Source organism: Salvelinus fontinalis, chromosome 20 (assembly GCF_029448725.1).
Source record: "Salvelinus fontinalis isolate EN_2023a chromosome 20, ASM2944872v1, whole genome shotgun sequence".
Taxonomy (NCBI): domain Eukaryota; kingdom Metazoa; phylum Chordata; class Actinopteri; order Salmoniformes; family Salmonidae; genus Salvelinus; species Salvelinus fontinalis.
In genome coordinates, this window is record NC_074684.1 from 11705394 (window position 1) to 11718841 (window position 13448).

General features: G+C 43.0%; 1 protein-coding gene across 1 annotated transcript in view; it reads right to left on the reverse strand.

Moving 5' to 3' along the window:
* Positions 1 to 3054: 3054 nt before the first annotated feature.
* Positions 3055 to 13448, reverse strand: part of LOC129817307 (transmembrane protein 121) — a 69960-nt gene continuing 59566 nt past the window's right edge. The window contains exon 2 of the mRNA XM_055872402.1: positions 3055 to 5914. Coding sequence (XP_055728377.1) covers positions 4195 to 5160 — 966 coding nt within the window. The 5' untranslated portion in view covers positions 5161 to 5914 and the 3' untranslated portion in view covers positions 3055 to 4194. The remainder of the gene's footprint in view (positions 5915 to 13448) is intronic.

The following is a 13448-nucleotide window of genomic DNA, read 5'->3' on the forward strand; positions in this document are numbered from 1 at the left end:
GGTTTAGCATGGTTCATACTCTTGCTCCTCCTTTGTGGGCCCCCAAACTTGTCCAAGCCCCTTGGCGTTTTCCTTCTCCACATCTGGTTGTTGGGTAGAGCAGCTCCATCCTGTGTCCCCCTCAATTCTACACTGAAACAGTTCCTAATATGGTATTGTCCAGTAATCTAAACTCCTGGTTGGTCTAGAGAGATGCACCCCTCCCCTCTCCAGACTGTCCACAGCTTTTATGGCCTGTGGTGGGCAGTCCTTACACACCTACCCCCCTCTGTATTGTGTGTGTGTGTGCAACAAAACAACATTCACCTTCAACCAATATGCTAACAGCCTATAGTGCATAAACATAAATCCTAACAAGTTTGAAGTTGGCTTGCTCCTTCCTGACGATAGAGTACTTTTTCTATGCCAGGAGAAATCGCTACTTATTAGCTCATTGTTATGGTTGTATCCAAATGTCACTAGACAACAGCTTAAACAAACGCAGCAACTTTGCTGTTATTCTGTCTGCACTGTTTGACGTGACTGTAAATTAGCCGTAGTTGGCTAGTTAGCAAGCAAGGGATAAGAATTTTGCCAGCCAGTGTGGCAATGGAATGTTTAGAACGGACGACTGATACAGAAAGATAAGAATGAAATGGGCATGGTCTAATTATCTTAATAACAACCAAGTTTAGCTTTCCTAATGAACCAGAAAATCTATAGTTATTTCTGTCTGTTTATTGATGTTAGCTGGCTAAGTCATTGAACCTGCTTTGCAGTATACTCCTGTTTATTTTTATTTGTAAATATGGTACAGTCGCTGGCTAGTATCTCCACTTGCAAATAAAAGCCTCACTCTGTGTAAGAAAATATGCTCCACATTGTTGCCTCTTCACTAAAACCTCCACTGCTAGGGCGCCCTCTGTTGCAGTTGAAGAAATATCCCTCCGTTGCAGATGAAGAAATAATACATTTTAGTACATTTTCCATGTTTTGAAAATATATTTTGATACATTTCACCCATAGCCACTTGTTAGAAACATTTGTCACATCATTCATTTAAAAGTGTTGTGTTTCTGTGAAACCCAGAGGCTGAGAAATTGGCGATTGAGCTAATCTGACATACCGACGCGACCTAGAGAAAGGAACTAACGTTGAGTCATGAACTCCAGAGGTTTCTGCAAGGTTCGATGGAATGTCTGTGCAGAATTTTAGTAGTGTGCTTTGCATTTTGAGTGAGAGTTTTTATGAAGACAAAAGCCAAGCGGGTGCATGGAATTATTTCATTTGGATGGATATGACAGAAAGGTATGCAGATATTTGAAAGGTGGGTGAAATGTTTGCTTCAGTATACATTTCTTTAGTGTTAAAGTTATGTGTTGTGTCGCTCACGGGGATTCAAACTTTTTTGGATTGGTTTAGGCTAGAGAGAAAGGCATTGAAAATGAGAAATGGCAGCTGACTAGGCCTACAGGAATAGGTGTGTTGTGTTGGGTGAGGTGGTAAAGTCTTGATGTATTTTGAAAACTTTTTGGTGAGTGTTTTTTATTTCCCTTGTGCGTGTGTTATTGCCCTGGTCAAAATATGTGCACTTTAAAAAGAACAAGGCGTCATTTGGAATAACCCTCCCTTTCTCTCAATTTGTTGATGAGGTCTCTAGTGGCAAAAGTGTGAATGACATGTACCCACCAGAGGCAGAGCTCCAGTACCTGTATTTCCATATAGATGGGGCTTCTTCTCACACAGTGGGAAGTGGTATTGGGCTCAGGGCAGCTAGCGTGGCTGGCTAAGTGATTCAAGGGTTTGGGGCGTAGTAGAGCAGAGGATAGACCAGCCGCATGGAGATTGGAGAAACAGTAGAGTCGGCAAGGTTGGTCAACACCCACAACACCCGCACTACAGTAGCTCGCCTGAGTCCCCTTATCGCCTCCATGCATGCCGTCCTGAATTAATGTTCTCGAAATTGAATATTTCACAAAGTTATGGATGCAAAATAAATCACAGGTAGGTAGAGATAGAAAGTGCTTTCACAAACCGTATTACGTATGGAGGGAACACAATTAATTTCCTGATGCACAGGCTCTGGTTGATTTGTGAATGAGTCTCGCCCTGCAAGAGTTCTCGCTAAGGTGAGCTCCTGCTGAGGCGGCTACAGGTAATTTATTCCTATTTCCAAGTTTGCCATTTACTTTCCCTCCCCTCTGACAAGATTTATTCAAACAATAGTGGCAATCTGTGGTGGTGTTAACATGGTGTTATTGGAACAACTGCCCTGAGCTGGAGACACACTGAGAGCAAGGCTTAGATGTAACAAACCCATATTTCTACCTTCTAGTAAGCTGAATGATCTTCACAACAGTGTTTCTGGCATGTATCCTCTTTAATCTTATTAAAGCAATAGTGTAAATTTGAAAGGGCTCTGCTCATTTTCAAAGAATGGAAAAAGAGAATTGTCATTCTTCCATTTGCTGTCGTCAGGTGCCACCTTTCTTTTCTTTCTGTAGGTTAAAGGGTTCTGTCACTGAGTTCCAGTCAGTTATTGTTGATGGGGTCAAAGGGCCCTGATGATTCTCCATTGTGTCTTGGAGTGCTGTTACCTGTATTTGACCTGTGCATGGATCATTCCGGTTACATAATAGTACATTGTTTACGTGGCTGAACTCTCTCTGTAATGCTAGGGTTGGCCCATGTAACAATGTTTCCATGGCAACATCAGAGTTCACATAGCGTTTGAAGTGAGATTTGACAGGGGCCATGGAAGAGTTCAGACAATAGGAGAAAATAGAGAATACAACATGAGGGGGGTTTGAAAAATATGAAAGTGCTATTTGGAAAAAGTGCAGTCATTGGAATTGTCAATTATTATTTATTTTTTTACATCGGTTTTCTTTAGAAAAATTGAAAAGAGAATGAATTAATTTTCTTGTAGACAAAAGTACATTTTGTATCCTTTTTAACCTGGCTTTTTAAAGGTTACATTCCTCTTCTGTATAATGCTGAGTACTACAACACGTCCTCGGTTATGTAGCCTCCAAGTCAGAAATTGTGGGTTAAGAGAAAGACAAATCTCTCACATTCTTTGGATACTTTTATTAAAACATTACTTGCCTCCAACATAACGTTTTTGTAAAGAATGTACATAATAATAATGTTAATCATATGAATAATACTTTAACACTCACTTCATCAGTTAAGTAGAAATAGTTTGCAGTTTTCAATTTGGATTGTACATTTATATTTTAACGTTTGTCAACGAGGCCATGTCTGCACTTCTCTGCATTCTTTGACTTCAAGGCTGTTCAGTAAGGGAAATCAACATGATCTTTTTCCCTTCTGTTTTTCTGACATGAACACATCTCTTCTCCCCTTTGCTGTTTCTTTCACACCCACTTTTTTTAAGCCACACGCTTACAGTACATCGAAATACAGTTTCACACGAATCCCCCCCATCCGCCCACACACACACAGAGAGTTGGCTGCCTTGAGTGGAGTGTATAGTGCTGAGCTCTGGTGCTTTTATCAGACATTTGATCATAAAACATCACACTGACAGAGGCAGCAGGCTCCTTTCTCAGCAGAACTAAGCAGAGGCTAAATTTCACTCTATTGCCACCCATCCCCCACCACAGCTCAAACAAACCTTATTGACCCTTTCTCCTTCGCTTTCTCTCCATCCTCTCGTTCTCCACTTCAACTGAAGTGATTCTTCAGAGCGAGTGGTGTACCTCCGTTTCTAAGGACAACAAAGAATAAAAGCCACGTACTGGACGGTTGAAAAGGGGCATTTGAAAAAATCCCATATATATTCAGGGAGGAACACGTTTTCCAATTTACTGTTACACAACATACGTACATCACTGAGCTGCAGAATTTGGAGATTGTCCGATATTATTGATAAAGTTTTAAAACGGTTAATTTAAAAACACAATTCGATACACAATTCAATAAAAACCATGTCAGTTCCTTCTTGTCAGAATCAAGAAGGTGAATCTCCTTCTCCAACAGACAGTCTAGGCTATAAATATTCCTCTAGTTGTTATATCCACAGTTGTTCACAGTTGTATGACAGGAAGAACAATACAATCCTGTCTTGAAACCCATTTCTCTCTTAACACCAATCTTTCCACGGCTGGATAGATAGAACAAGTCCAACCAGAACTTAGGGTTTTTGTTAGTCACTGATCACAACGGTGGAGTGACTCATGTGTCTGGCGGTCATGTGTCTATGTCGCGAGCTGGCGAGGGTTCGTGGGGCAGGTTGGTGGAGTTGGGCAGGGTCTGCGAGTGCGATGTGTGGGGCGCATGTCCATGGCATACCGAGTTCTGCTGCAGCTCCAACGCCATGGTGTTCTGCGGTTGAGGGAACTCCTTCACTTGACGCCGGTACTCCAGGAACGTGGACGCCTTCGTAGCGATCGCCACCACGTTCTTGCCCACGAAGATGGTCGAGACTCTACTGTCCTGGAACAGGACCATGTTGACCCCACGGATCAGGATGGTGACCACGTTGATGGTGACTAGGCTGAGGATGGGATAGAGCATCATCTTCTGGGGCGACACGTGCTCCCCTTGCATGGAGATCTCACTGAGCGAGACGCAGGGCAGGATGAGGAGAAGGATGTAGCAGTAGAAAAACATCAGTCCCTCGGCCCAGATGGGCAGGCCGGTCCGCTGAGGCTCCCACAGGTTGGCCTGGATGTCCAGAAGATCCAGAAGATCTAGTGCCACCCAGAAGAGCCTCCCCCGCATGTCCTCCTTCTTCCTGAAGGTCCTCACGTACTCCATGTTGTCAAGAGCCACTAGAACCAAGTAAAGCCCTGGGACGCACACGGACAGTAACAGAGTCAAGGCTTTCCGGGCCACAGTCTCCAGAGACTTCCTATCCGCCTTGCAGTTCTGGAAGACGAAGTAGAGCTTGATCTCCAGCACAAAGATGTAGAGGAACCAGAGGATCATGGCGTAGCCGCGGCGGGCCGTGCGCACCTCGGCGCCCACCCACACGGCCACGTAGCGCAGCACGATGAGGAAGCAGATGTCCCCGACCAGCACGATGATGCACACGCCGATCTTCCTGGGCCCCTGGTTCTGCTCCACCAGGTAGGCGTCCATGAAGGCCATGCTGGTCATGATGACGATGGTGGTCAGGCACACGTGGCGTTTGTCCGGAGGTGGCAACACCATGGCGAGGACCGGACCCGACCGCCTGCTGGCTCTCACCTCCAGTTCACGGTTGCCGAGTTTAGAAAAATAATGGGTTCCTGTGGGAACACCAGTGAGTCATACAGTTAATCTATTGAGAGTCAGTCCAGTGAGTAAAAACAGTGAAGTTGTGGGAGGGGTCTTTGAAGGGCTGGTAGGTCATTTCTCAGGCCATGCGAACACAGGAACATCATCTCATCACTCAGCGCAGTTCCATTGATCCCCTTCTGCTAGTAAAGCAGGCGCCACAGTGAGGTGCAATATGGCTGACGGTCCATGACTGATACTGGGATGCTAATCCACACACTGAGGGGGAGTTGAAGATACACAGAGGGGTGTGTGAGGGGCATGTATAGGACACAGAGTGCAATGTGAGGTTCTATGGGGTAGAGAAAAGCAGTGTGTTTGTGCAGCTCAGTCTCTCAGTGCGTGTGAAGGCTGAGAGAGATTCTGTTATTCGGTGTGTGGCGGAATCACCCTGTGGGGCAGCACTGGCGAAGGTGGTGCAGTGTGTGTGGCTCTGTCCAGTGGTGCAGTGTATGTGAATGTGGAAGCGAAAGAGGATTCTGCAGTGGCCAGATCCCCAGTAGCCATAAATCACAGAGACAAGGGAGGGGGGGTCAGCGACCCGTTGGGCCCCGCGTCCAACGCCAGCTTCCCCGGAGGGAGGCTCTCACACTGGGCCAGAGACACAACATCCTCTCGCCCCTCCGCCACGTGCTGGCCTCGCCACTGCCTGGGGGAGAGAGAGTGAAAGGTAGAGAGGGGGATGGGGAAAGGGAGAAAAAGAGAACTGTCAGTGCAACTGGGCTATATAATGCAGCGCTCATTGCCAAAGACAGCAGGCTGTCAACAAGCTAGAAGCCAGGAAGTGTGTCAGTATGGTTAAGATGTGGTCTTGCTTGTTACAGTGTAGGGTGGGAGGAAGATGCTGCACCACTCAGGACCATTTTAGACCATCTGTCATCGCTATATCACTGTGTAATAGGGAGTGCCTGAAGGCTTGGTCCATGTTAAAATAACTTAGAATGGCAGGTAGGGGAGACAGGGGGAAATTGTAACAGTGGGCAAGTGTAACACAAGCTAGAGTGATAAAACTCACACAGTACATACCCATTTAGGTTCTCTCTTGTCTTGAAATGTTACAGACAAATATTTCACTATTTGCAAATGGTTGTTTTTTTAGGGGTGAAATAAGTTTTCCCACCAGCTCTATTTTTCTTATACTGCCCTGAGCATTAATGTACAATAATTCAAACTAGCATAATTTTCATCACTATATGTTGACCAAACATTGACATGAATGACATGTGTCAATATTGTTGTCTCTTGCTAGGCATATGAGGTTTTGTCATGGCTGTTGGGTTGGGGGCAATTGTAAAATGACCCTGAGCCAAGCAGCCAAATGATGATGATAACAAGTCATTTGAACTTTAGGATTGTATGAATTAGTGAAAGGCACATGACAGCCCGCTTGGACTCTCAGACCATGAGTAACAAGATTCTCTGGTCTGATGAAACCAAGATGGTTTCAAACCTCTTTGGCCTGAATGCCAAGCGTCATGTCTGGAGGAAACCTGGCACCATCCCTATGGTAAAGCATGGTGGTGGCAGCATCATGCTGTGGGGATGTTTTTGAGCAGCAGGGACCGTGAAACTAGTCAGGATAGATGCAAAGATGAATGGAGCAAAGTACAGAGAGATCCTTGATTAAAATCTGCTCTAGAGTGCTCAGGATCTCAGACTAGGGTGAACGTACACCTTTCAACAGGACAACAACCCTAAGCACACAGCCAAGTCAACGCAGGAGTGGCTTCGGGACAAGTCTCTGAATGTCCCTGAGTGGCCCAGCCAGAGCCCGATTGAACCTCTCTGGAGAGACCTGAAAATAGCTGTGCCGCGACGCTCCCCATCTAACCTGACAGAGCTTGAGAGGATCTGCAGAGAAGAATGGGAGAACTCCCCAAATACAGGTGTGTCAAGCTTGTAGTGTCATACCCAAGAAGACTCAATGCTGTAATTGCTGCCAAAGGTGCTTCAACAAAGTACTGAGTAAAGGGTCTGAATACTTAGGTAAATGTAATATTTCAGTTAGCTTTTTATTAAAACATTTGCAATAAATTCTAAAAACAGTTTTTTGCTTTGTCATTATGGGATACTGTGTGTAGATTGAGGGGGAAAAAACGATAACGTTTTAAATAAGGCTGACATATGTGGATGCAGTCAAGGGGTCTGAATACTTTCTGAAGGCACTGTACATGAATTATACATATAATAACTTTAAATAACCTTGTGGTCCTGTAGACTGACAAAGAAGTTGTCAACACATATAACCTGGCCACCATCAGAGAATTCAGATGTTTTGAGAGGAACTGAATGACCATGCAAAATAATGAGTGTTACTATAATTATTGGTTTCGTACAAAGACAAACTCATATTTCTTACAAAATCATTACATATGTCTATGATAATAGACAATTCATATTTTTTAGTTGCTACATTTGACCCCAGCTACTGCAGCTACCCCTGGCACCGGGACAAATGTAGCAGACTTCCGGACTTTTCTGATTCAAATCAATACTGTGAGCTGACCGTCTTATGTATAGACGTATAAATGGTATGAATGATTAGGAGACAGATGTACGTTTCGTTATATATATAAACAAGTTACTAGACTAGGAGTTCAAGTGGTCTCTGAGCAAAAGAGTAAAATACAAAAACTGTCACAATTGCCCTCAGTCTCCCCTATCATATTGTGATAAAAGACGATAGCTCGTACTACAATAACTTCATAACTGTTTGGACCTTTGCCCCATTTACTCCTAGATCATTCACAGGATCTGCATTAGTCCCAAGTGATCAGAAGTGGGTACACAATATCATAGAATAGACTTCTCAATACACACTTTCACAAGTTAAAGAGACAGGATATGTCTAGAATATGCCTCCACAGACAGGAGAAAACGTATTTTCTCAATAAAAACAGAAGTCTCAATGCCAGTCAATAACGGTAGAACATTCAGCCATCCTGCAGAGTGTTACTTAATATATCAATAATGTATCAAGCTTTCCCTCCGATTCTGTTGAATGATGTTTGAAGGTGCGTGTGGTTTGACCTGCTTAGTATTCATATTGACGTGCACGTTGAGCGCTATGACAGGTGAGGTCACAGGTGCACTCGTCAACCGTCTGCTCCGACATTTACTGCACTTTGTAAAAAAAAAATAAAAAAAAGAAAAGAAAAAAAAAGAATTATGCTGGGCGCTAAACATTACCAGCATACGCCAGCCACTCGATCTTGCTCGCTTTATCCATAAATAACACACCAGCGTATAAATGTTAGAAGGGAGAAGAAACAGAACGGGTTAATCGAGAAATGTCTTCTTCAATTTTAATTGGAGCGTCAGTTGTCACACTGTTACGTCCGACAGCCGTGACAGGTATACAAAATCGAGCACACAGCCATGCAATCCCCATAGAAAAGCATTGGCAGTAGAATGCCTTACTGAAGAGCTCAGTGACTTTCAACGTGGCACCATCATAAGATGCCACCTTTCCAACAAGTCAGTTCGTCAAATTTCTGCCCCGCTAGAGCTGCCCCGGTTAACTGTAAGTGCTGTTATTGTGAAGTGGAAACGTCTAGGAGCAACACCGGCTCAGCCGCGAAGTGGTAGGCCACACAATCTTACAGAATGGGACCACTGAATGCTGAAACACGTAGCGCGTAAAAATCATCGGTCCTCAGTTCCAACACTCACTACCGAGTTCCAAACTGCCCCTGGAAGCAACATCAGCACAATAACTGTTCGTTTGGGAGCTTCGTGAAATGGGTTTTCATGGCCGAGCAGCTTACACAAGCTTAAGAGCATCATGCGCAATGCCAAGCGTCGGCTGGAGGGGTGTAAAGCATGCTGGCCATTGGACTCTGGAGCAGTGGAAACACGTTCTCTGGAGTGATGAATCACTCTTCACCATCTTGAAGTCCGACGGATGAATCTGGGTTTGGTGGATGCCAGGAGAACACTACCTGCCCCAATGCGTAGTGTCAACTGTAAAGTTTGGTGGAGGAGGAATAATGGTCTTGGGCAGTTTTTCATGGTTTGGGCTAGGCCCCTTTATTCCAGTGAAGGGAAATCTTAACGCTACAGTATACAATAACATTCTAGACGATTCTGCCCTTTTCTGTTTCAGCATGACAATGCCCCTGTGCACAAGGCGAGGTTCATAGAGAAATGGTTTGTTGAGTTCAGTGTGGAAGAACTTGACTGGCTTGCACAGAGCCCCGACCTCAACCCCATCGAACACCCTTGGGATGAATTAGAACGCTGACTGCGAGCCAGGCCTAATCGCCCAACATCAGTCCCAGAACCTCAGTAATGTTCTTGTGCCTGAATGGAATTAAGTCCCTGCAGCAATGTTCTAATATCTAGTGGAAAGCCTTCCCAGAAGAGTGGAAGCTGTTATAACAGCAAAGGGGGGACCAACTCCATATTAATGATATGAGGTGCTCGACGAGCAGGTGTCCATATACTTTTAGTCATGTATTGTATGTAGCATTTCAATTTCAATTACAATGCAGCATTCAAAATATACCTGAACTACTCTTTAACAAAGTTGTTCAACATTGCAATGATTGGGTCAAGAAAATGAATAGAAGTGTATATACTGTACATATCCTACATTACTCTTCCAAGAACATACCCTCTTTGTTTGACACTGCAAGACAGAATATCTCAGCGCTATATGTTGAGACTCAGAGCTGCGTTGGACACAAACGTAGATTGCCACTTGTGAGAGGAAGCTTCGAGCAAAGACCATCTGGTGATACAGACAGTACTGTAGTTTCACTTCTGTTTAGGAGAAACACAAGGCCACGCTGCTATGTGCTTTTGAAAATCCGAATGTGTTAATGCTGGAGGGATGTTCAACAAGCAGTATTAACCAACATTGATCTACAAATCATTAGAGACACATTCAGTCAGACAAATGTGTGCCTCCTGAAGCTGACTGTGTAACATGCATTGGCATGAAAGGATAAAGTGAACATTTTAAATTAGACATTGCCCCTAAAAGAAATGGAATTATGAAACTATGAAAACCATTTTGTTACTGTATGTACCTGGCCAAGAATATGTTTACAAACTGTATTGTGATGATAATTGCCTGTTGAATAGTAGGCCTTCAAGGCTGAAGCTATAGGTGTGGTTGGAGGTGTGTCCTTCTTGAATTGGGCTGCAAGCCCAATGTTTGGGTGGTCAGTAGTTACCACAGCCACAATGTCAACATTGGCTATATAGTAAAAATGTATGAAAATAAAAATGTGCTTTTTGGTCTTAATTTAAGGTTAGGGTTAGGCATACAGTTAGCAGTGGTAAGGGTTAGGTTAAAATCCATATTTTAAGAAGAGAAATTGTATAAATAGGCTGTGGTTACTAGTAACGACCAATTGTTTGAGGAGAGCCTTGTCACGATGCCTCAATTGTCTAGGCAACGCCAAGCACATTCACATAGAAAACCCCCCAACTAAATGTCCCTTCTCTGTCACAAATGTTGAATACAGGTATTTGAAGATACTCTGCCGATTGTCCATGGTGTTGGTTCTTCAGCTGGTCGAAATCGTAGACAAAATATCCTCAGGAAAGTGTTATTAACCTGACTTTGTGTGTGTGTGGCAATCAAAATGTTTGCTCATGACCGAAGTATTTGCACGCGATGCATGCATACTAACAGGCGCTTACATGGTTTTGCACCTGAGCCAACTGGCACTCTAAAAACTTTGAGCAGCTGAAGGACCAACCGGTAGAGGTAGTTCAAATGTAATTTAATTAAACATTCTGGCTTATAAGGAAAATGTCCTCCATTTTGCAGTGCTTTATTTCAGACTGTATACCAAGAATTGGTATCAAAGTCAGATTTTTGGGGGGCAAAGGAGAGCCTAGCATTGTCTGCTAAAAATAGTGATTTTAGGCCACTTTTCTCTAATATTCCAGACTGCTTTAGTGGAAAATAGACAGAGCTATCCATTTCCATTAGACCGATTGGATTTCTGTTAGTTAATTGACTTTATATCTTAGTTTTTGTAATGGTTTTTAATTGGACCGAAGACCCAACGACTCAACCAGATGTTCAGGTAGGGCTAAGGTTTTCATTTACATCTTCGGACAGTTGGCTCTGACAGGACTATTCATTTGTTGAACCCCTATGATTTTCCGATCGAATAGACTGATATTGCAAAGACCAAGTTCCCTCATCTTTCATTTCTAACAAGTTTGTGGTTTATGAAAGTAACTTTGCCTTGTGTCGGTCGAGCCCTCTTTCTTGTTAGTTATTTTTGTTTGGAAGAAATTGATAGATACACATGGTAAGAAAATGAAAGGAATATGGTAGGTTTTGGACAACACAGTGGATAGAGGAATCCTTGTAAGGGCACTGTGCACCTCGTTTGTAATCCTATCGAGTGTCTGAATGTTTAAAACCTATTATGTAGAACAGGGCCAAAGTGAGAGATTAAATTCATAAAATGTTGATTAATTGACTGATTAGCTGAAGCCTGTGTCATTCTCATGCTATAAGGAACAGTGCACCCATATATATATATATATATATATATATATATATATATATCACATAATCATTTAACTGACATTAATTATAAACTTTGTTAGAGATTTGTTTTCCTAACGAACGGATTAGCGTCTATATGCTTGTGATAACATGAGCCCGTTTTAATTGGACGGTTTGGACCTCTTCAGGAATGAAATGGGGAGAACCGTGAGATGTCATCAATGTTTCAGTGCTACGTAGTGAAGCGAGAACCGAAAATTGTGATACATTTTGTCAGTAATGGATGACTGTTAATCTACTCTGTCACATTGGCTGCTAAATCGCCTTAGTCTGCAGAAACGTGGAGTGAGGCGTGTGTGGCAGCGTTTTGCATATCAATTCTATTAGCACATCCGTAATGTGTAGCTCATCCACTGTAGATCCATCTTGGGGTTTAGCTAGAGCTAGAATAAGTAGAATAGACATTCCAGGAAAATGATCCATTATGTGGATTGGCAGCCATATTGGGTCTATTATTTAAAATGTTTGTTGAATTAACAACTGTCACCTGAGGAATCATTTACAGTGCCTTCAGAAAGTATTCACACCCCTTGACTTTTTCCACATTTTGTTGTGTTACAGCCAGAATTTAAAATGGATCAAATGAAAACATGTTGTCACTGATTTACACACACTATCCTATAATGTCAAAGTAGAATAATGTTTTTGAAATTTTTACAAATGTATTAAAAATGAAAAGCTTAAATATCTTGAGTCAAGTATTTATCCCCTTTGTCATGGCAAGCCTAAATAAGTTCAACAGTAAACATTTGCCTAACAAGTCACATAAAAAGTTGCATGGACTCACTCTGTGTGCAATAATAGTGTTTAACATTTTTTTTAAACGACTTTTTTAAACATCCTCAGAAACACAACCCAGCCAAGCCGCACTGCTTCTTGACACAACGCACACTTAACCTGGAACCCAGCTTCACCAATGTGTTGGAGGAAACGTACACCTGGCGACCGTGTCTGCGAGAATTGTGACCGGCCAGCCACAGACATTTACATTTACATTTTAGTCATTTAGCAGACGCTCTTATCCAGAGCGACTTACAGTAGAGTGCATACATTTTATTACATTTACATACTGAGTCGCTAGTGCGCGATTGGATAGGAACATCCCTGCCGGCCAAACCCTCCCCTAACACGGACGACGCTTGGCCAATTATGCACCGCCCCATGGGTCTCCCGGTCGCGGCCAGCTAAGACAGAGCCTGGACTCAAACCAGGATCTCTAGTGGCACAGCTAGCACTGCGATGCAGTGAATTAGACCACTGCAGCACTCGGGAGGCCCTTCTACAAAGTATTGATTTCGGGGTGTAAACTCTATATTTCATTTTCAATTAATGTGCAAGAAAATGAGGAATTCTGTGTTGATGGGTGAGAAACAACAATGCAATCCATCTTAAATTCAGGCTGTAACACAACAAAATGTGGAATAAGTCAACGGGTATGAATCCTTTCTGAGGGCACTGTATCTCTATGCTTATCACATATCTTAGAATGCTTTGTTCTTCATGCAACAACAATACTATGGAACACAATATCTATTATACCCATTCTATTTACACTGAGGAAAACATTTCTAATATCGAGAGTTGCACCTCCCCCTTTTGCCCTAAAAACAGCCTCGATTCATTGGGCATGGACTTAACAAGGTGT